At 47.3% G+C, this 23,857-nt stretch overlaps 6 protein-coding genes across 6 annotated transcripts; 1 reads left to right on the forward strand and 5 right to left on the reverse strand.

The window, feature by feature from the left end:
* Positions 1-4,792: 4,792 nt before the first annotated feature.
* HNWD (Vegetative incompatibility protein HET-E-1) lies at positions 4,793-5,530 on the reverse strand (the record flags this gene model as incomplete). The annotated part of the gene is made up of 2 exons (XM_062940478.1): positions 4,793-5,312; positions 5,526-5,530. The coding sequence occupies 2 exons, from the start codon at positions 5,528-5,530 to the stop codon at positions 4,793-4,795; spliced, it is 525 nt and encodes a 174-aa protein (XP_062802213.1).
* An 8,275-nt stretch (positions 5,531-13,805) lies between these two features.
* On the forward strand, positions 13,806-14,515 carry QC764_310455 (uncharacterized protein; the record flags this gene model as incomplete). The annotated part of the gene is made up of 2 exons (XM_062946159.1): positions 13,806-14,170; positions 14,260-14,515. The coding sequence occupies 2 exons, from the start codon at positions 13,806-13,808 to the stop codon at positions 14,513-14,515; spliced, it is 621 nt and encodes a 206-aa protein (XP_062802214.1).
* Positions 14,516-14,803: 288 nt separating this feature from the next.
* QC764_310450 (uncharacterized protein) lies at positions 14,804-15,685 on the reverse strand (the record flags this gene model as incomplete). The annotated part of the gene is made up of 1 exon (XM_062946158.1): positions 14,804-15,685. One exon carries the CDS (start codon positions 15,683-15,685, stop codon positions 14,804-14,806), a length of 882 nt encoding a protein of 293 aa, XP_062802215.1.
* Positions 15,686-16,138: 453 nt separating this feature from the next.
* Positions 16,139-16,923, reverse strand: CTR3_2 (Copper Transporter integral membrane protein that functions in high affinity copper transport; the record flags this gene model as incomplete). The annotated part of the gene is made up of 3 exons (XM_062946157.1): positions 16,139-16,248; positions 16,333-16,421; positions 16,493-16,923. The coding sequence occupies 3 exons, from the start codon at positions 16,921-16,923 to the stop codon at positions 16,139-16,141; spliced, it is 630 nt and encodes a 209-aa protein (XP_062802216.1).
* A 1,228-nt stretch (positions 16,924-18,151) lies between these two features.
* Positions 18,152-18,609, reverse strand: QC764_0058420 (uncharacterized protein; the record flags this gene model as incomplete). Its single annotated transcript, XM_062940479.1, has 2 exons — positions 18,152-18,275; positions 18,551-18,609. 2 exons carry the CDS (start codon positions 18,607-18,609, stop codon positions 18,152-18,154), a joined length of 183 nt encoding a protein of 60 aa, XP_062802217.1.
* Positions 18,610-19,233: 624 nt separating this feature from the next.
* On the reverse strand, positions 19,234-20,166 carry QC764_310430 (uncharacterized protein; the record flags this gene model as incomplete). The annotated part of the gene is made up of 1 exon (XM_062946156.1): positions 19,234-20,166. One exon carries the CDS (start codon positions 20,164-20,166, stop codon positions 19,234-19,236), a length of 933 nt encoding a protein of 310 aa, XP_062802218.1.
* Positions 20,167-23,857: the final 3,691 nt, after the last annotated feature.

Consider the following 23,857-nt stretch of genomic DNA (forward strand, 5'->3'; position numbering starts at 1 on the left):
CAATTTCACCGGCTTGGTCGACCGAGTGGCGCTGTGGACGACTGGTTGTCGAAACGGTCGGAATCGTCCTCGACAAGCCGTGCTTTGCTGGTCCCCCTTGTGCGAGACATGCTCTGCCTGGACCAGTCCAAACGACCGAAGGCCAAGGAGATCACCTGGCGACTGCGCTTTGTTGCCTTGCATGGTGTGGCTAGCACGGTCAATGACCTGTTTCGCCAAGTCAGGAAAGGTGAAGATTCTCTAGACATGTTTATCGAACATACAGCCTTCGATGCTTGGAGACATGCCATGGGAATCCGGGCTCTCGAGGGTGAATCAGCGCGACCGCCTAATCACGACACGATGTCACAGTTCGATGCCATCTTGGGATGCCTCGGTAGGCTCTGCGAATATCTCAAGTCGAGGCTCTCTCGGGGGGAAAGAGCACAGCAGCTAGATCTTTCCCAACTGTTCAAGCTTAACGAGGAACTGCGCTGCTTTCTCGACCAGGCCCAAACGGAAAGCTCCAGGACATACTTCAACATCTCCGTAATGAGGGGGGACGAAAAGCCTTCCGAGCAGTGCAAGGATCGAGGGACAAGCGCCACTCTCAGTCACGAGATTCGCATGCGAGCAAACATCAAGTACATACATGATCTCCTCGCAAGAGATGTCGGCTCTGCGTCCCGCAAAATGATGCTCGAACCAGGGTCGGTGGAGTTGAGCGGTCGAGTTGACAGCCACCATCTCGGTCAGCTCAAGGACGGTCAGAGATTTCGTCCGGTTTGGGTGGAATGGCGAGAGTACCGGCAGCACGGCGCAGACAAACTTACGATGGATAACTTGTACGGACGCGCTGCCAGGATCGCCGAGCTGCTGTCGCAGGAGAAGCCGCGGGCTTTTCGAACGCTCCAGTGCACTGGTTTCTTCCACGACTCCGTAAGGGCGGCGTTCGGGCTCGTCTTTGAGCTTCCTGGATTGGTCGGGCCAGAATCCTCTCCAAAACCCATAACCCTGCACCAAAGGATCAGAGACGCACGGCCGGACCTCGACGATAGATTCGAGCTGGCCTCGTTGCTTGCCACATCACTGCTCGAGCTACATACGGTTGGGTGGTTCCACAAAGGCCTTACCGCATTCAACGTGGTGTTTTTCGCACAGGCGGACCGCGCGGAGAGTCATTCCATCCGAGAGCCGTTCCTGGTTGGGTTTAGCCACAGCCGCCCAAACGAACCGATTGCCCTCACGTCGGGAGTCGAAGATTCCGACTCTAGGTACTACCAACACCCTACATACCTCAAGGAGCGTTTTGGATACCGGCCCGAGTTCGACTACTACAGTCTCGGGATAATATTGATGGAGATCGGCTTCTGGACGCCGTTCACCGAGATAACAAAGAAGTTGACGGGTTCTTACGAGGAGAGGCGCCAGAAACTCCTCACCAATTACATCCCTCGGCTCCGGCAACACATGGGAAGGGAGTACTGCGAGGCGGTCAGGCGCTGCATTCAGTGTGATTTTGGCGGATCGGAGTTTAACGAATCCAGAGGGAAGGATCTTCTCCTCCAGTTTGGAGAGCAAGTCGTTGCTCGGTTGCGCGGGTGCTCTATTTAACTACTCGCTACCTGGTAGGTTATACAGCATTGGGCAAGGCATCCAACATTGGCGTCATCGATAATGTAGCCGCATACGCATTTCAAGAAAGCCGCCCTTTGCACTTGCCAAGCAAGAATGCCACGTGTAAGAAATGTGCCTGCGGACTAGTTGGAAGGTGATCGTGCCCTGCCGACGTTCACGCCTGCTCTTGCCCAGCCGGTCTATGGTACGAGACTTGCTTCGTGCCACGCCCAGCACAGCCGGCCAAATAGATATTGTTTCCGTGGTTGCGTGTGGCTCCGCCGACCCCATCAGAAATGCAGGCTCGTCGGGCGAACCATCACGGCTGTCAACACACATGGTAGCTTGTTTAAAAGGCGATATGCCTCACACTACTAGAAAAGCGAGGAAAGGTAGTCGTCTCGGCTTACACCGCCTGACTCCAAAGGTATCATTAGAATAGAGTATCTTGAAGGATGATATATTGCCCTTGCTGCTACGCCTAGATACAGTCGGGTGCTCCGGAGAGCTACACTGGTCCCATCGTCATTGAATCAGCATGATAGACTCGATTTCAGTCTGCGCAAACAGCGTTCAGCACGTGTACTGGACCATATATGCCGGCCAGTCTGGTGCATTGACCTACGTCTGTCAATTTTCTAGGTGCCGAGACTTCTATCTTGTCTCCTTGGCTCTAAGAAATGTCAGCACCAATCGAGCACAGATCGGGTTTGTCACAAGTACGGCACCTGCACACTGTAGTTTGATCCATCTCCGAATAGTCTTTGAAGGAGGTCTTCCAGCCTGGATTGGACCACATATCTTGCCTCCAGATGGGTCAATTCGCTCATGTTAGTTGTAGGTTAGAGCGAAAATAATGGGAATGAATAGTTGATCAAGCAGTCCACAAGGTTTGTGGGGTTTGGAAGCAGTTTGCAAAACAGATGCAAAGTTGCAGACGCGCTCAGTTATAGGCCGATCTACCGCAGTGGATGGAAGCCTGGAGGCGAAACCGGGCACTTTGCACTTCCCACGCGTGGCGCTCATTTATAGGTTGATTTGCCGAATGGGAGCCTCAGGGTGGAACCGGGCACTTTGCACTGCCGCCACGCATGGTCGATGTGCAGGAAAGCGGCGAGAGTACAAAACTAGCCAGGGCTCCCCTCTTCTCCAGGCGAGTGAGACGGTATAATCTACAGTCTAAAATTTGTTCTCAAGACGGCGGCATTCGCTGCAGCTTCACTATGGCCAAGAGGAGTGTTTCTTGCCACGAGGGCTTGAGCTCAAGTCCTCTTGACTTCTTCCGCGACATGCTCCGTGAACATGGCCTTGAGCATATTTGGACGGAGCTGGAAGCTAAACTGTCTGACATATTCATCACGCAGGATGGCAATTGTAGACTGGAGATAGTCGAAATAATCCGTGCGCCGCCGCCTGCGACGCGTGAATCCCGCACGTCTGGCGGCGAGGCGAACGTGCAAGGGCGGGCGGCGTCTACGACGGACGAGCTGAACGCAGCCTTGGCCGTATGCGACCCCCTTCCACCTTGGTATTGGGCTTCCGCTGAGCGTGGCAATAAAAACCTGCAGAAGACGCTACCGCTGGGCTCCTCCAGGATATTGTAGGGGACTGTTCTGCACACGTATACGTTTGATGGCTGATGCGTTGCTCTGTAGGATTTTACATCGCTTGAACTCGTGGAGCCGGATAGATGTCACGCTTGAGATGTTTCGACGGATATACGTCTCACAGCAGATCACGCCACAGTTTCTGAGGTTTGTTTCGGGGTTAGGAAGAAAGTTTTTGTCCTCGGACGAAGACTTCATGGCGTGCTACAGCCATTTCTCGCCTTCGAGCCCCGGCAGAGCGTTGCGGAACAGACGCAGCAGGACCACGGAAGACAATCCGGTGTTTGGTATGTAGCTCCATCTTTGTTTCCTCGCAGAGAGGCTGAAAGGCGATCCAAGCCCTCTGCTACAACATCCGTCATTTCGAACGTCACGGACGTGACCTCGAAGATCCGTGGTCTTGCCGCCAGTCCGCCATTCATCAGAAGTACTCCTTCCGGACCGGACGGTCGAGCTGGGTCGTCATACAGCCTCCACTGCTGTTCCAATCGGGCCTGAAAAGCGGTAAACCGACCGACATGTCACATCCTATGAGCCTACATATCCGGTACCTCGCTGCTTCCACCCCATCTTGGAGGGGGTATCTTAACTACATTGCCGAAAAACTACGAACTTTCGTACGTCTGCTGTTGCCCTGATTCAAAGTCGTCAGTGTATTCGGGCATTGTAGAGCCCTTTCAAGCTAACGTGTCGCGACGGACAGGACAGCAATATAGCGATCTGCAAGCCGTATGGCGAGTTTGGGCTTAGTTTCTTGTCCAAGCAGCAGGTTCACCAGCTACAACAGAAGCTGCACCACACCCGCTCGATCCTGAAGAACACACTAAGTACCGTGTCTGCTATAAAGGTGCACGCAGAGGACTTTGCCCAGGCCTGCAACCTCTCTGTGTCCACCCAAAGTGGCTTTCAACGGGAGCTTCGAAGCCTGTCTGGGGAGCTCAAGAACCATCAGGAAACCACACGGAAACTGTTGAGTCTTGCGGATAATATTAGGCTGATGGTAAGACTTGTCCGTTCGGATGTAGTATATCGGTGGTAACCATAATCTTCTTCAAGTATGACGACATCCTGAGGCTTCACGGACAAGAGCTTATGCACCACAGTAGTATGGAGCTGACGCGAATTTCCTACGCCCAATCGGTCGAAACTAAGCTCATGGTCTCGCTCGCTGATAAAACTCGTCAAGATTCCCGGACGATGCGAATAGCGACGGTCATTGCCATGTTGTACTTGCCTGCAAACCTGGTTATGGTATGTTCTCTACATTGTTTTTTGGTTATAGGAAGTCGGTAATGCCGCGATGCTAACCTGGCTAATCGTAGTCGTTCTTCAGTACCACCTTGGTGTGGTTTGACAACACCAGCGAGGCAGCAACTAGTAGTGGCAAGGGGTTTGAGTTGCGAATCCACCGAGAGATTTGGATTGCCATTTTGACAACTGCTGTGCTCGCCGCTTGTACGGTCTTGGTCTCGTCGTGGTGGGAACGAAGAGAGGAAAGGCGCTGCCCCGAGAGGATCTGTTAAAGGGGCGACTGAGGGGATTTTTCACACACGGATTTCCTCCTGGAAATCGGACCGTTGGGACTCTCTTTAAGAAGGTAGAGGAAGCCATGGATTACCTCGGAGGGCCTCGAGGGGAATTCCCGTCACGCTCCGGATCATTTGCTCTAGGGAGTTCCTGTCCCCAATACGTGCCTTCTCCCTTGAAGAGAATTCCACTGATGTCGGGGCGATGAGCTCTTGGACGGTCCATCCTCGAGCAAACCACCTGCATTTCTGAAAAGCCCATGTCCAACTAGGGACGCCGTCGGCGTCTCGCTTGCATGTTGAGACGTCCGCGAGATAGACGTAGCATTTGGCCGCGTTGCGATACCACCTGAACATGGAGTTAATCGCCTCCTGAAGCTCGGAGCTGTTGGACTTGTCGATACAACACGTGTCCACCCAGAAGAATTTCAGCCCGTCACACCCGGCTTGATCTGCGCAGAACCGGATCTTGTCGTAGCCGGGTTTGCTTGCGGCTCTGCCGTCCTCTAGATCTTTGTAGCCGACTTCCTCCTCCTCGGGCCCCCACGTGTGTGAAAGCACCGCGTATGGCGGGACTCTGTTGCTGGGCAGGTCCTTCGTTAGGCGGATCCCGCCGGCATCGTCACGTTCCAGGAGGCGTATGGTTCGGGACCGCCGAGGCTCGGCCGGAGGAGAGAAAGGGCGGAGGGGTGGGCGCGACAGATGGACTAGGATGTTTGCGGCCTGCAGGAATAAAACGATTAGAAGCTGGAGCAGATAGCGCGCCGCGATTGTCTGGTGTTGGGATTTATCTTACCGCATAGTTATAAGGGTAACGGATCTAAGAACTCTAGCGGGCTTTGACCGATCGCGATGAGGGGTATGCAGGGGCAGAGGAGGATAGGTAATCTGTTCCGAGATGCTGCTGTTGCTCGGGAGAGATATAGGACGGCTAACCGCGGTATTATGAGTCTCGGCGGGCTCCCTTACTTTAGTTCCTCGACCCTTTATACCGGGCGTTATTGGATTGGTAGCTAGGTAACACACGTAGGAATACGGGGTCCCGAATTAATTAAAATTTATTAAGGTAGCACTTTGCCGTATACTACTGTACGTTATAAACGGGAGTTCTAATTCCCTATTTATTTAAAATAGTTATAACGGTATATCCCTATGGGCTATAGAGACTCGTAAGACTAAGCTTGGGGCCGATTACCTAGATACGTTAACGAGTATAAATAACCTTGCTTTTATTTAGAAAAGCTAAGGTCGATACTTAAACGCTTTAATATTAATGAAAGACTATACTTAGGCTCGGTAACTACTATTTAGTACAGAGTATCTATATACGCTATTATTTTTGGCTACTGTCGCCAAGTAGAGTAGCTAGAATATATTTTTTAGTTTCGTTTTTATAGTTTACTATATCCGGATAATATATTTCGATCTTTATTTTTACGATACGAGTCTACGATTATATAGCTATCGAATTATTATTATATATTGTTAAAATACAGCTTTTGTTTGTGGATTTTACAGTGTATCTGAGCCCTGTATATTACAGGGCCTCAGAGGCAATACGATGGCTTGAATCAGCAGTGTTTAGGGACTGCGGTTGCCGGAGCGGAGGCTCGGCCTCCGGAAGCAATCCGAGGTCCCGGAAGGCCGAGCGCTAAGGCCGGTGCCCTGCAGTAGTCAAACGGTAGCGGCAACGTGGCCTGCAGTGGTCAAACGGTAGCAGCAACGTGGCCTGCAGTGGCCAAACGGTAGCGGCAACGTGGCCTGTAACCTTATATTTGGATAGCGCATTTAGCGGGCGTTCGGGCCCAGGAAACGCGCGTTCAGGCCCGGGAACGGAATCACCCTCGGGAGCAAGTAATAGGCCGATGGCCTATAAGACCTCTGCCTCACACCCTATCCACTGTGGTATTTTTTTTAGTCTATAAGGTTCAATCAATATACTGGTTCACCACACTCATCAGTGCCTCACAAGCCTATGTTACAGTGATTCTCTTCTATATATTACAGGGCGCCGCCCTGTAATCCTCCTTCCTTCAGTGCCACGGCAACTGTCGAATGCTGCAGTCAGAGTCTTCTTCGCTCTCAGTGTACTGCGCCGATAGCTATTTGAGCCTATATTTACAGGCCTCAATAGCACCTACTTCAACAATTTCCTAATATATTTTTTTTTTAAGTTTTCGTCTAAATATTTCCGTAGCTCCTTACTTTATTTATCGTTAGTATAATAAACCTTAAATAGCCGTAGCTTAGCTCCTTCTTTTAACTTAATTTCGTAGTTCTACGGTCTTTACTTTAAAAGCCCCTTTAGATATTTAGCCGTAAAGGTTAAGTATCCTCGATATTTTACCGGTACCGCCTTTTTCTTACCCTTCTTTACGTTATTATAGTAAACGTATTTATTAACCTCCGATATCTTTACTAACGTTATTAACCTTATTTCTTCGATCTTACCGCCTATATTAATAAAATATACTATTACTTTCTATACTCCTTACGGTAGTATTGTAAAAGGTGCTCGTCCTGCACTTTACTCCGTACGTGCTCCTGATTTTCTATTATTAATTAGATACTTTTAAAGCTTTTTTAGTTGTAAGTAGCTACTATCCTTTTAATCGATATTTAGGTTATAATCTTTATACTATAATTACCCTAGGATTATATCCTTCGAGGGTCCTATATCTATAATATCGAATATAATTAATATTATTTTTCCTTCGACTATAATATTTAAAGATAGTATCTTCTTATAGACTTTTTACGTGGGAAATAGACCTTATATAATTATCTATTCCTTTTTTTTCTTTTATAATATACGGGTTTAATATACGAACTATAGCGAAATTAAATTTATTTCCGTACTACCGTTTACTAATACTATTATTTAGAGATCCCTTTATATATTCGACGTAGTACTTTATATACCTTAGTGCGATCTATATAACTTAAAGGCTATTCTTTAATTTAACCGGGTCTTAAACCTTTTATAAAATATAATCGTTTAGGTCCTCCTATTAGGCCTTTTTTTATTAGACTATAATCCTTTTAATTAACTATAGTTTACTTTCTTTACTTACTTTATATACCGGCTAGTAGCCGTATAGCGACTTACTTTAATAATACTTTATATATCTATATATAATATATTAAAACTAAAGTACTTTTTAATACTCCGGATACCTAAGATAAAGCTATACCGTATTTTCCTTACAAGGTATATACTATATAGGTATTAATATATCCTTTAGTAACTTCGCGATTTTAATATTAGTGACCTTCCTACCTTTTTAGTATTCTTTTTAGCTTTTATATAAAAACTTTATAGGCTATAATATATTCTGTAAAATAGTAATTCTATATTTACTATACTGCCTCTTTAATATTATTTATTTAGTAAGTCCTTACGTAAGACCCTCGTTTTTAGCGACCTCCGTAGTAACTTCTATAGCGATCTATACTAATTAATCCTATAATACTTATATTTAAAGATCTTCTTTTTTATACTCCGCCTTTAGCTTTTTTAGGGCTTCTTTTACCTTTTAAAACTCCATATTTTTTTATCCGGCGTATTAATTAAAGTCTTTCTCGGAGCTTACCGCTTTACTTTATTAGTACCTAATAGTTATTACCTTTATAACCCTCGGTCCCTTCGATATAGTAATTAATGTAATTTCCTTTTTCTATTCGAACCGTTTAAGTACTTTATAATCCTTTTTAAAGTATCTTACTTTACCGTAATTAAAATACTTAAGATTATCTCTACCCTAGTTCCGGCCTTATAGCCTTTATTATTATATAGCGTCGACGTCTATCGGTCCCGAGTATATAATACCGGAGTAGTTAATACTAAGATATCTCCGCTTATATTTATCGTTAAAACGGTTATTACTAAAGTATTCCTTATAGTTATTACCGTAGGTACCTTTATTATAGTTCCTTTTTTCTATATAATATTCGAACTACCGATTATCGATTTATATAGCTATAGCGATATACTTATCAATAATATCGGGCCTTAACTCCTTATATAACTTATCCTTTACCTTTTTCTTAAAGCTATAGTAAAAAAGCTATATTAATCCCTTATCGTTAATAGTATTACGTAAGCTATCGATTTTAAATTAAGCCGCGTAGTTAGCCGCTAAATATATTTAACGTAGGCTTAAAAGCCTCCCCTACGCGCGCCTTACTTTATTATATTCCCTAAATACCTTTTTAAGCTTAACTTTAAAAGTATAGTAGCTTTCGAAATACTTTATAGTAATCTTCTTTTAATACTCCCGCTTTTACTTATAATAATCGTCGAGGATAGGCTCGAACTACGTAAAAGCCTTATCCTTAAGCCTAGTAACCGTAAAGATTACCTTCGACTTTTCGTTAATAAACTAATTTAAATATTAACGAAAATAGGTTTTAAATTAAATTAAGAACCTTTTAAGCTCGGCCTTTTTTTCTTTATAGCGTTCCGGCACCGGGAACTTAATAGTCGACTTAAACGTAATCGAGATAACGAAAATTTATTTCCGGGTTTACTAAACCTTATCCTCGAGTTCTTTAAGGCGCTTAATAACCTATTCTACGGTAAAGGGTATATATCTAGAAGGTCCTTCGGTGCTTAAGTTAAGCGGGACGCCTCCTATTTAAATATTTTTAGGTTTGGCTATAGTAGTAAAAAGACGCTTTTAACTTATCCGTAATAGAGTTAAAGTAAGTATATAACGTATAACGAACCTCTATCTAAAACCTCTAAAAGGGACACTAATTAAAGGCACTTTTAAATAATCTTAGTCCAGTATAGCTAAATAATATATAATAATAGCTTATTTCTATTATAATAATCTAAATACTAATAATTATAACTTATATTATATACTACGGAATTATCTATTTACGCCGGCCAGTTCCTCCGTATATATAGACCCGTAGACCGTGGACCGTTAACTTATAGACGGTCCTCGGTCCGCTTCTAATTGGCCGATGCCGGACCGTGGACCGTAAGCCCCACCGCGGTCCCCGGTCCCTATCTTATTAGTCCGTTGCCCTTCTGGATCGTAAGCCCCGCTCGACGGCGCGGTCTAGTCTTAATTAGTCCCTCGTGGCCCCACTATCTTCCAGAACCGTAATAATAGTATATAATAATAGCTTATCTCTATTATAATAGTTTAAATACTAACGATTATAACTTATATTATATACTGCGGAACTATCTATTTACACCGGCCAGTTCCTCCGTATATATAGACCCGTGGACCGTGGACCGTTAATTTATAGACGGTCCTCGGTCCGCTCCTAATTGGCCGACGCCGGACCGTGGACCATGAGCCCTACCGCGGTCCCCGGTCCCCATCTTATTAGTCCGTTGCCCTTTTGGACCGTAAGCCCCGCTCGACGGCGCGGTCTAGTCTTGATTGGTCCCTCGTGGCCCCACTGTCTTCTAGAACCGTGATACCGTATAACGATTTACTTTAATAATACTTTATATATTTATATATAATATATTAAAACTAAAGTACTTTCTAATATTCTAGATACCTAAAATAAAGTTATACCGTATTTCCCTTATAAGGTATATATTATATAAATATTAGTATATCTTTTAATAACTTCGCGATTCTAATACTAGCGACTTTTTTGCTTTTCTAGTACTTTTTCTAACTTTTATATAAAAGCTTTATAAGCTATAATATATTTTATAAAATAGTAATTCCGTACTTACTATATTACTTTTCTAGTATCGTTTACCTAATAGGTCCTTACGTAAAACCCTTGTCTTTAGCGACCTCCGTAGTAACTTCCGTAGTAATTTATATTAATTAATCCTATAATACCTATATTTAAAAATCTCTTTCCTTATACTTTACCTTTAGCCTTTCTAGGGCTTTTTTATTTTTTAGAACTTTATATTTTTTTATTCGGTATACTAGTTAGAGTCTTCCTTAGAGCTTACCGTTCCGCCTTATTAATACCCGATAGCTACTACCTTTATAACCCTCGGTCCCTTCGATATAGTAATTAATATAATCTTCTTTTTCTATCCGAGCTATCTAAGTACCCTATAGTCCTTTTTAAAGTATCTTGCCTTACCGTAATTAAAATATTTAAGGTTATTTCTACCTTAGCTCCGACCTTACGGCTTTTATTACTATATAGCGTTAACGTTTATCGGTCCTAAGTATATAGTACCGGAGTAGCTATTACTAAAATATTTCTATTTATACTTATTATTAGGATAATTATTATTAAAGTATCCTTTATAATTATTACTGTAGATACCCTTACCGTAGTTCCTTTTCTCTGTACGATACTCGAACTACTAATCGTCGATCCGTATAGCTATAGCGATATACTTATCGATAGTATTAAGCCTTAACTTTTTATATAATTTATCCTTTACCTTTTCCTTAAGGCTATAGTAAAAAAGCTATATTAACCCTTTATCGTTAATAGTATTATATAGGCTATCGATCTTAAACTAAGCCGCGTAATTAGCCGTTAAACGCGTTTAACGTAAGCTTAAAAGCCTTTCCTACATACATTTTACCTTATTATACTCCCTAAATACCTTTTTAAGCTTAGCTTTAAAGGTACGGTAGCTTTCGAAATACTTTATAGTAATCTTCTTTTAATCCTCCGGCTTTTATTTATAATAGTTATTAAAGATAGGCTCGAACTATATAAAAGCCCTATCCTTAAACTTAATAGCCGCGAAAATTACTTTTACTTTTTCGCTAATAAACTAGTCTAGGTATTAATAAAAATAGGTTTTAAGCTAAATTAAGAACCCTTTAAGCTTAACCTTTTCTCCTTTATAGCGCTCCGGTACCGGGAACTTAATAGCCGTCTTAAACGTAATCGAAATAGCGAAAACTTATTTTTAGGTCTATTAAGCCTCGTCCTCGAGTTCTTTAAGACGCTTAAAAACCTATTTTACGGTAAAGAATATAGATTTATTAGAAGGTCCTTTGGCGCTTAGGTTAGGCGGGACGCTTCTTATCTAAACGTTTTTAGGTCTAGTTATAGTAGTAAAAAAACACCTTTAACTTATCTATAATAGAGTTAAAGTAAGTATATAACGTATAACGAACCCCTATCTAGAACCTCTAAAAGGGATACTAGTTAAAGGTACTTTTAAATAATCCCGGTTCGGTATAGCTAAATAGTATATAATAATAGCTTATCTCTATTATAATAATTTAAGTACTAACGATTATAACTTATATTATATACTACGGAACTGTTTATCTACGCCGGCCAGTTTCTCTATTTATATAGACCCGTGGACCGTAGACCGTTATTTTATAGACGGTCCTCGGTCCGCTCCTAATTGGCCGATGCCGGACCGTGGACCGTGAGCCCCACCGCGGTCCCCGGTCCCCATTTTATTGGTCCGTTGCCCTTCTGGACCGTGAGCCCCGCTCGACGGCGCGGTCCAGTCTTGATTAGTCCCTCGTGGCCCCACTGTCTTCCAGAACCGTGATAGTGCGGCCACAGGCCTGAGGGTTTAAGTAAGGAAGTGGGGCTCTCGGAGGATTCGGGGGTTCAGGGGTTATATATATAAGCGGTCTGCTTCGGACATTCTATTTTAGATAGGACATCGACTTATATTTCTTTATATTTTGTGCCTTATACGCGTGTAGGTAATTCTGGCCCTCTGATCAGGCCAATCCGGTACTTATTATGTGGCCTGCGAGCCCATAGTGTCTTTTCTTTGTCCTATATAGAGTGTGGCCTGCGAGCGAGCCACTGTTACGCAGATGTGTTTATTTAGAGACCCTGTTGAGGGTATATTTGTGGTGTTGTGGTTGGTTTGTGTGTTTTCTTACCATTTCACTAATAGCTTTATTTTCTTCCACGAAGAGTCGGATATTATAGGGTTATCGGTAATACCGATAGGAAGAGAATCCTTAGTAATACGAATATAAGTTCTGCCTGCTAAGTAGGTCTCTTAGCCCTTTCTCCTTTCCCCCTACTTATATTTTCAGCTCGATATACTTGCCAGGGGTCCTAAAGGAAGTAGGCCGAGGGCGGTGCGCCTATAGCTGCTCCGTTTATATAGTGCTATAGATCTATAGCTATTAAAGTTTAACGCCCCTTATCCCTTGAGGTTAGTATACGCCTGTTGAATTAATCCACCAGGTGCCCCTATTGTTTATGTTTCTTAGTATATGTTCCTCCATTAAAGGGACGGCAAAATGGAAACTCGGGCAACGGACAGGTAGTCTGCTATATACATTCGCGCTGTCTTTACGTGATCTTTGAGTTGTAGTATTCAAAGCTATTTGACTAAATGTTTATGAATATGCAATTCATAAGTAGCTTCTTCTGTTAAAAAAAATGGACAAGTTCGTTTATGTCTAAAGTTGCAATTTTAATACAAATGGTGGTTCTAGTGGGTTTGATAACGGGCTATTGGCACGCGCAAGGAGAAAACGGAAGTCATGATTAGTTTTGGTTGCGGCAGGTATAGCCGAACGGTCCTTGGACCCACTTCAGCTCAGGGTAATGCTCACTGCGCTCACCTTTTGCTCACCTTGTGAGACCAATATGGACTGAGCCAAAAATTTTGCCGGGTGTGACTATATAGGTATCTGGGCGCGAGATGAAGCGTGGTGGTCGGTTTAACGTTCGGCACGTGCCACCCTCAAGGTAAGTAGTGACTTGCGTTGCGCAGTGCCGGTTGATGTTGTCGACAGCGTGACTCCTTCAGAAAAAGGGCAGCCCTCTTCACAATCATAATCATCTTCCTTGCCTACATCGCACTTACCTTTTGAGCAGAAGAGTTGAGCTTCGGAAGGTTCCACCGCGAACACATGTTCGCGGTGGACATGTTGCGTCTGGGAAGGCGCGAGTTAGGTAACTCAGCCGAGCAACAAACATCATCAAGGCATTTGGGAGCAGGTGCATCTGGTGGCCGCGGATAGGTGTCGCGAGACAAGTCACAATGCAATCAGCGTAACCACAACAGGGAAGGTGACTACTACCTCCCAGTGTCCATAAGACATTGTCTTTTCGTCTCCATTCCAGAACTTGCTGTCTTCCATGCTTTCAGAACGAAACAATCAGTTCCCAATCTGCCATCATGCAATTCCCCAGCAACGTCCTGGCTTTCGGTAGCCTCTTTGTTACCGCTGGCTATGCTCATGACACAGATACCTCCACCTCGGCGGTCGACACCACCCTCATAACCTCCGTCAGCATCGGGCTCTCCACCACAGGCACCACACTGTCCAGTGCCACGGATACCTACAGCGGCACTGTCACCGACGCCTTGGGCGATTCCACCGGCCTCATCAAACCTCGCCCCACCACCGAGGGCGGCGGCCCTCTCGACACAGTCTACGCCTGCGGAGACACCACCGTCATTGACCAGTTCAGCTACGGCTCTCCCCTAGTGAAGGACTGCTGGGACGTCTACAACGGTCTGGACGGGAAAACCGACCCTTGGTATGCCGTCCGTGTGTTTGCTCCCAGCCAGCTCCACGTCACAAGTTGTGTCTCGCAAGCTGACAAACACGTACTTTCTTTCCAAACAGGATCCTGGATCACATGTGGGAGCAGCGTGCTTTTGCGTCGTCGGGTACCTGTGTCATCGGCGCCCAGATCGTCAGCCAGACCGACTATCCTTCGTATGTTGGCAGTGAGGACTTTCGCATCGCTATCAAGAAGTCGATTGAGCAGTTTGCCAAGAAGGATGACAAGAGCCAGGAGCTTGTCGGCACCAAGGGTTATATGCAATGCGGCACGTTTTTTTTCTGCTATTCCCTTGCCTGTCAGAGTATGGTATCTTGAGCTAACAACATGGTCTTTCGACTTGCAGAGCCCTGGCATGCCACGGTTGAGTGGGGTATCTACTACAACTAAGCGGCACCTCCAATCTCCCCGGTTGATATGAATTGTTTGAGTCATGGTTATTGCCTTTGAGACTTGTACGGATATTTGGCGATGAGCTTATAGAGTTATTGTTGTCATATCCGAAGTGGGGCAATTTGAAAGATGGAAACCTCTTGAGAAACACCGTTATCGATACTTATGCTGATGCAAGTTGTGATGCTTTTTTGACTCCCCATATGCAACCGTCTATTTGACATCCCCAAACCTCTCCTGCAATGCCGCATGCAACTTGCCAAAAACCCCATCATGCCACCCCTCGGCCTGCTTCCACTCGTCCGCAGGCAACGTCCTCTCCATGAACCTCAGCCACCCTCCCACAATAAAATCGGCATGCGAAGCCCTGTCCCCAAGTAGAAAGGGCCCGTTTTCATTCCGTTTATACAACCCCGCCAGGCCCGTTAATGTCTGTTTCAGCGACTCCAACATATGCACCCTCTTCTCCCCATAAACCCCCATATCCTCCCACGATTTCGCCCCAAGCCGTCTCACGAATTCGTCTTTGATTCCTTGTTCAAACTCCTTATCCCACTTCATCCCCGACGCCATCAACGCCGTGTGCAGGGTGAACGCCCAATCAACATTCGTGTTAAACTTGGAATAGTCCTTGTGCTGAACATCCTCCCTCTTGCTCAGCGGAATCAAGACCTCCTCCGCGCCAGGACAGACATAATTCAGGTCGGGCTGCTCGGGAAACAAATCCCCGGACCCAGAGTCGGGGAACGTCTCCTGAAGGTAGAGCGCAATGTCGAATGAGTCGCCGACAATCGCGCCGGTTGTGCTGTCTTTTAGCACCGGCAGAGTGTAGTAATCAGCCCCGTCGGCGAATTTCCGGCAGGCCGACGCCCCGAGCCCCTTGCGGACTTTGGTGATGTCGAGCATCTGCACCCATTCTGTCTTGTAGGGGACGCCTTTGAAGTTGAGGGCGTAGCGGGCCTTCCAGGGGTTGGGGGCCGCGGTGTTTTTTTCGCGGGGGACGGCAAAGGCGATGTCGTAGTAGATCAGGCGAGGATCTGATGCCATGGTGTTTGCGTTGTTGTTTCCTGCTGTGTTGTCGACGGGAAAGCTCATGTGTTGCTTAGGGGTGTTGATTGCTCAAGTTGTTGTTGTTCATGTTTCCCCCACATTCCCCTCGGATTTATTTATCGACTTCCTGTCTCGGGTGGGTATCCAATTTCGGTCTAACCAGATCAGGATGACTCAGCATGATATCATAACAATCAACACACGATATCCACCCCTTGGTCCAATCAACACCTCAGGGGAAGCACCCGATCGGTTGCCAAGCCACGGGGCGATGCCTTGTCATACGAGGTACCATGCGGTTGGCAGCGAGCAGATATTCTTCCCCTTCACGAAATGAGAAGCGATCGATTTTCAGTTCTGCACAAGGCAGTAAAGTGTTGATTGGTGAGACATTATTTTGGTATTGAAACAACTCCACGCTGTACCCAACACCCCTTCATGATCCCGTCGTCGTAAAACTTCAACTCTTCGCTGTGACCATCCTGCCTGATCGTATAACTACTTCGTATCCATGTCCAATGTATCAAAAATAAACCAGTCAACACCTCGCCATGCTTGGTCAATGGCAACAAAGTGTGGGGTCCTTCGTGGCAGTTGTTTGTCCCACGCTGTGAGTTGTTAGCGAGACTGCACATGGTGCGAGGTAGGCGAACAACAACAAAAAAGAAGCAGGACTCACGCATCACGCGCACCGAGTGGCTCCCAGTGAAACATGAAGGACCCGAGATATGCCCCAAGAAAAATGCATATAATGATGTACCCATTGTAGTACATCGCCAACCTGTGGTCCCGAGTTCTTGTTAGCTCACCACCCAAAATACCCAACCAAGAGAAAGGTGGTATCAAACTCACAGCATGATAAAGTATCCCACCGCAAACTGTACCATGTGCAAGGCTGCCCTGACCGCTTGCTCCCAGATCTTCGGCCTGTACCCCTGTGTAACGTCGACATTGTGCTGCCCAGCCAATGCCTCACGATGTTTCTTGACCAGGTACCGGTCATACTCCTTCGTCAACCTCCTCAAGGCTTCCATCGTGATGGCGAGCAACAAAACGCCGACACATGACCCACCAAACATTTGGTTTGAGGTGATTTTCCACGACGAGGAGATGAAGCAGGAGTCGATCGTGTTCCAGTTCCAGAGCATGCTAATTTTGCAACCGGTGCCGCCGCCGTGGCCATGGCCGCCGCCGGCTGCCGCAGCAGCAGCGGTCGAGGTTGTCGTGGCGATCACACTGGTGATGGTTGAGGTGGGTGTCATGTCGTGGTTGGAGTGGTCCATTTTGGGTGTGTGGATGCGGAATATTAACTGTTGTTTGTGTCTGAAGTGAGGCCGTAGCAAGATTGAAGCTGTAACAAAACTGAGTCAAAATTGATCAGCAGATGGATTGGTGGTCAAAAGTTGAGCTGGATACGGTTTTGTGGTAATTCTTTCGAGGGTGGGGTCCCCAGGGCAGGTCCAAATAAGGTTGAGAGGGAAGAACGCCTCTCGAGAAAGTGTACCAGGAAAGAAAGAGGCTGTTGGGGCGGGCAATCAGCGGCGGACAAGCACCACATTAATACCTTGTTTTAAACACAACAGGGTGGCGCTTTCGTAAGACGTGAAGTGTTCTTTGTTGGGTCAAAGAAACCATCAACTCCTGAAGCACTATCTGTTGTGGATGGAGAATGAGCATGTTGTGATAGGTGTATGCTGCAGCAAATATGATGATAACTGGTGAACATCATGGACTCACCCTGGCTTGACCGAGATGGGGGGAGATGGGGTGGGCCCACACTGAGCACGTTTGAGCGAGTAGATGGCTCGTTAGACCCCTGTGGCCAACGGTTGTGATGTGAGCAGTACCAATGAATGCAGAACAACCGATGGGAGCTTGCATGGAACCATGGCGTTTTCGTGTTCTGGATTTCTGGATAGCAGCTGCAATGTGGTGCCTTCTTGGCGGGTTGCACAACTTCACACGGAAGCATCGAATGAAGTTGATGATTTGCAGTCAGCGTCGTGGACTCCGGTCGGGACTCAGGAGATGGAGGTCGGCACTCAGGAGATGGAGGTCGGAAGTCGGGAGCTGGTCACTTGGCAGGAGTGCTCGGGTAAGGACCCTGATGGCCGCCACGTCCTGCCAAGAGCAGCTGATATCTCCACCGACCTCTATCTTGCTCAAAGCCACTCAGATGCATACGATTTTCTATCTTGTGAACACGGCGCACCGGACAGCCCTCTTATCATCGAAACCCTGTGTCTGAGCTGGAGTTTGTTCGCCATTGGGTGCTTGGAACGAGATTGATGAGGCTGCGGAAGCTTCCTCAACACCTCCTTATTCATGAGACAACACCGACAGCGAGGGGCTTTTCTCTTGGGTATTTCTATCCACTCGTACGACTCTCGATGACGGCGTGACTTCTCGCAGCCATCCATTTCAATGATGTTTCCGTAACCTCGATGTGTCCCTTGATAGATGTTCGCATATCTCCTATTTAGCTCGCCATTGAGCGGTTCCCGGCCCGCCTCATTGGTAGCTACCACGCCGATGGAGTTCCACACGTTCTGCTCGTGCCATCGCAAAGTTAGCTGCTTCTCCGCAAAGGCCGGGATCGTTTGATTGTGTAGATGTGTCGCCCCAGCGACCGCATCTGCTGAATGAATCCAGTTAACCGAAGTAGAGCGATCGGTGTTTGCTTGGTGGAGTTGTGTTATTATTTGGAGGACTCTACCTTTGTAGGACAGGAAGTATTTGGCTTCCAACTGTTTAGTGTCACTCAGGGAAGGCATCCCGGAATAGGATCCATGTTCGTCGACTGGGTTCAATCGGAAGAGAGCAGAGGCTTTTGGGTCGGAAGCATTGTGTTTCACACCAATATCAAATTAATCCTCCTCTCCCTCCTAGATTTTAATAAGATTACCCTACGGGGAATCCTGATCCTCACCAAGTCTTTGCCGGTACCCCGAGCTGATTTCGACAGCCATCGCCGTGCGTGGGTTGGTAGAAATGCATCGCAGCTGGGGCAGCCAAGCGACATACCCGTTACTGGCGACGGCAAGGTCGTTGGTCTCTATGCCAGCCGTAAAGTTCGCAGATCTCGTAGAATTATAGCCGAAAACCTCCACGCCAGGTACTAGAGAAGCCATACAGGAACAGTGGAGTGAGCCAAGTGTTACGCTCTCAGGAAGTCGGCGCAGATCCGCGATAGGCACTGGTAGATCAGTGCAATCTCGGAGTCCCTCGTGCCACACTACCCAGTACAGTAGATCCATACCAGCCTGACGGATAGATGTCCAGGTACCTGTGCGAAAGAACCTCACTTTTGGGAACTTAGAGCAGATCGACCCGTAGAAAGACTGGGATGCGATATAGATGGCTGCCTCGATCGTGCTAGGCCCGGCGTGTTTGTGCTTTTCCTCTCCTGCGTCCACAGCCCTGCGTTGCTCGATGAAGTTCAGGATCCAACTCAGCTTCTCGAAGTAGGTTTGTATAAGGGGGTGGCCGGATTCAATCTTCTCTTTCTCAAGTCCCGGAAATCCGGTTTCGGTCCATGTTTTGATGTAGTCTGCAAGCTGTTCGGCGCCGCATGTTTCGTCGCCCGTCCGTCCCTAACACTCCATGCATTCCATTACATTGGAAAGGTAACAATCCTGACAGAGATCGCCAAGTTTGCATTCCATTGGAGCTGAACCCGGGAACCCCCAGTTGACATAGATTATACCTCTCTCCACCGCTACCAACACAAGAGCTGTGGCGAGCTGGCCTACGTACGCCATCTTCTCATCGCTGAGGCCATACTGGGCGCTGATGGCTTGTTTTGCGGCTTTTGCGGGGTTAGTGCTCGCTGCGATGGGCTTATCCGAACTTGCGACACCCGTTACAATCAAATTCGAGAGCGCTTTCCCTTCCCTCCACTCCTGTACCACCCAAGCATTCCCTCTCTCACCGCCTGTCGGGATATTGATGAGTATATTTGGTTGTGCCACTGCTATGATAGTCCGATCGCCCACGGTAAGTTGCACATCATCTCCATTGAGCCAAAGAAAGGCTGAGGCATTGATGGTGCAATTCGATGACCCTTCCAACGTGACAAACTCAACCTCCTCATCCTGAATTGACCCGAAGACCAGAGAGAGGATACGCGCCAGCTCCTTTGAGTTTGGTGTTCCAAAAGCCCTTCTCATATCTTGAACATGCAAACCCGAGTTCCGCAGTATGATTACCACTGAATCGACGATATCGACAGGAATAAGTTGATCGCTGTAATCGGCGGTAGCCCCAATGGCATTTGTGAGTTGACTTCGAGAACATCGTAGCTCCGGGATTTTGGTGAGGCCCTGGTGGACAAGCTTGTCGTAGAATACATCACCGATCTCTGCGTCGGTCAGGAACGCCTTGAGGCTTGTTGCCGAAAGGAAGGAAGTGACATAGCGGGGTGCGTGCTTTCGGATAAACTGAGAGATTCCCCATGAGCTGACTCCAATGTTGACCAAAAAGCTACCTAGTCTCTCATTTTGGCCTCTGCTCGACAAAGCTTGCATTCCGTCACTGATCCTGTCAGGGTGAACAATGATACTCGACCCGAGTGCTTCGAGAGCGAGGACCGCCGAGCTTTGCAAGTCCTCTTGCTGCGACGCACGAAACAGGCTTCAAAAGAAGCCGGCTGTCTTGAAAGGTGTGTTGTCAATCGACCATTGTGTTTGTACGACGTCCGGATTTCCCGGGTCAGCCATGATGTACAGCGCGTGTCCGTTGGCAAGGGAAACTTTCGATAAAATATGTGGTAAATGGCTACCTTAGCGAATTTGTTGTTCTGATCAGTCGGCTGAAGACGGGTCGGTTAGAAAAGCCAGGACCAAGAGAATATCTCTATCGTCTGGTTCTGCAGGAACAAACAGTCCCAGGGAAACCTAGCAGGGAGAACATGGTTCTGTTTTGTGGAAGGGTTTAACAATTGTTATCTAAATCTCCGCCGCTGTTTTATTGAAATTGCACATGTCGGTGCAGGCCAAATGACCAATGGGTGAAAGACAAACCAGTTGGCAAATATCCAGGACTCTTGACATTGGTTCGAGACAGGCATGGCTGCATGTGCGACCTTTGGTCACCCAGCTCGGGCGAATGTGACGTCTGCATGGGATAACTGGTGATGTTGCTGTTATTCGTTATCCTACACGGAAGCGGTCAGAAGAGTAGATATACCCCCAAGACTGAGAAGGGCGGTGATCAATGCTGAGGCAATACCGACAAGGAAGAGTCCGGTGCGTAGTGATTGTATGGTTTGTGTCTTGAGAACCGGAAGGCAGTCCAAAATCGAACTGAGCATGGTAGCCGACCTGGGTAAGCGATCATAGAAGAGCACATTGATGACTTAACGAGGTGGCCCATCTCAGTAGCTGGGCAACCGGCCTCACCAGCTGCCAGCCCGCCCTGCACTAGCTAGGCCAACCAAGTACTTGAACAATGAGTGGGTCCACGGCCAGCACTCTAGGTTCAAGTGACAGCCTCACAGCTTCTGTTATTGCCTTAAGTTTGAGAGAGGTTAGTCTTTGGAGTCTTGCATCTCCCAGCCATGGTGTATGGCGGCCGGATCAGTGATCAGGTGAGTGACTGCTGGGGAATCCCTAGTGTTGTATGTTTTTGCTTTCTTTTACTGTTTCCTTTTATGACATTTTGTGGAGCACCTGACAAAGGGCCCGCCTTTTCACCAGACCCAAATTCGGTTGCTCTTAAGGTGGAATTTCCTATTTGTTTACTTTTGAACTGAACAACCAACAACCAATATTGTAATACCCATTGTCAACCAATTTCTGGCCTTTTGGCCCTTATTTTCGCGGCCAGTGGCTTGCCTAGGCCACTAGCACAACACATCTTGTCGGCCGCCTCAATATCTTGTCGCGGTGGGAAGTTCAAATACCTGCCTGGGAGCCTCAAACTCATGTGCATTTGCCCTGGTTTCCATTTCTAATCTCCCCATGTGTTTCTCCTGGTCTTTTGGAACATCATGTGGAGGTGGTGGCGACTTTGATGCACGCATGAACCGGATGAAGAAATAGACCGCTATCCCAACTGCAATCATGGCTACTCCTATCGAGACACCAATTCCGATTTTGGCCCCGGTCGACAGGTCGGAGGATTGGATCGCGGGCTGTGGCTCGGAGGTGCTCGATGGTGTTGTACTCCCCGAAATTGTCGATACTGGACCACCTGGTTCAGTCACCGGTCGAAATATCGTTTGACCGGTTGGGGATGTGGAGGATGTGGTTGTCAGTGCGGCGAGAAGCGGGTTGGCGGTCTTCCACCAGTTGACGACTTCGCTGTCACTCTCCTGCCACATTATCGGTATTCCCTTGGCCAAGACCATCAGCCTCGTGCTCGCTATGATGTCGGACAAGGCCCCAACTGGCTCAGTGGTCACCCAGACGTTCGTCATGGTCGAGTGCCGTGGTATGGTTGAAGCGCAGTCCCTTGTGTTGGCCCAATTTGTTGACGCCCATGGCCTATCAGGAGTGAAACCTCTGTTTGCACGAGATGTGAGATGGATATTCAGAAGAAAGGACCAGATCTACACGCACGAGGGGCAGCACAGCCAAGCCGTCGTTCCTTTTGGAGCTAACGCCTTCTGCGAGTAGTCAGATGCTGTTGTTGGAAAATCGCTTTCCAGAGAAGCCACAGGTGCCCATCCGCTGGGACATATGCCGGGCGAATAGTAGTAGACCGTATGCAGATCCAGTGACTGAGTGCCCGGTGGATAGCACTCAGTGGCCTCTTCCCAAAAGGCCGCGACGTAAAACCCCGCAATGCCACTTCCGATGAAGGAAGTTGTGGAGAGACATGTTGATGGCCCGGTGAAAACCGTCGTGACAGGACCGACGTTGTCCAGTGGCAAAGCCATTGACGCAGTGAGGAGTACCTAGCTGGCAGACCACAGGAAGATGTCACGAACGAGGAACGAGACAAAGGAAGTTCAAAACATTAAGGTCGATGCGGTTGGTTATTTAGCCGTCTTACCGACAGACAGTATAGCTATCAAATGATGTAGTATCGAAGTCTAATCCAGGGGTCAAAGGGGCCTGAAACCGAACGTGATTGGACTTTATGCAAGCTATCGGAGATATACACCAGCGCAGCCGGCCCGGCGGCTACTATCTGCAGCTCTTCCACTTGAAGTAAAATAACACCAGACGGGTACCTAGGCAGGTGGTTTATTTGACTATACCAATCTGCATCTTGATATCATTAGCTTGGCCATCATGGCAATGTGTTATAGACCAACTCATCAATTTCCATGCCAATGAGCAAGCGCTTGCCGAGGTCGGTACCCATGTCACACAGATCGAACTTCTCGCGTGCGCTGTGTAGCGCCAACAACCCCTCCACCAGCAAACGGAGGTATATGGCTAGACCTGGTGATGCATTTCACATTTCGGATGGTCCATTCGACTACACAAGTGGTATCATGATTTGACGCTCGAACCAGCCTTTGTTTGCCGGTGTGTCTCATTTTCGAACTCCTCCGATATGTAGAGCCAGGAGCCAGCAGGCTCCTACACTAAAAGGAAGGCAAGATATCACTGTGCCTGGGGAGGGGCATCAACCAACTATGTCCCTCTCCTCAACTGGGACAGACATGGAAAGAACGAACCAGCACTAACAAACGTCTTCCCTGGCATCGTAGCCACAAAACACACCTTCGACTATTCCCTCAAATTTTCAGCCAACTTTACGTCCCCATATCTCACCAACCCATTTGCAATCGCAACGGTAGAATTCTTCGTGTCGGGAGACATCACTCCTTCCATCTAACAACCACCTCCTCACAAAGCTGCTCGCCCCACCTTAGGCACCAAATCACCACATCCACCTCTTCAGCTCTCCCCATCACGCCCAACACATAGCCCCACTGGCCTATCCTCCCCCGCCGCCTCCAAGTCCCTAATCTCAACACCCCATCGTATATCCAACCCTCGTGAACACAACTTCCTCATTCTCGTCCTCGACATCCGCCTACAGTCAGGAGCCGGGATCTTCGCCATCAACTCCCCTGTATTGCCGTTCTAAAACGGAATCTCTTCCACAGGTTTGTCATATGGGTAAGTCGAATCGCCGTACGCGGTGTGGATCCCTGAGTGGAGGTTCTCAGGCAGCATGCGAGTTATCAAGGGCCAGGCCCAGTGCAGGATCATAGTCCATTCACGGGCATATGTGGTGTGTTCGGGGTGTTTTTCAAGT

The sequence above is a fragment of the Podospora pseudoanserina genome, chromosome 3, assembly GCF_035222485.1.
Source record: "Podospora pseudoanserina strain CBS 124.78 chromosome 3, whole genome shotgun sequence".
In the NCBI taxonomy this organism is placed as follows: domain Eukaryota; kingdom Fungi; phylum Ascomycota; class Sordariomycetes; order Sordariales; family Podosporaceae; genus Podospora; species Podospora pseudoanserina.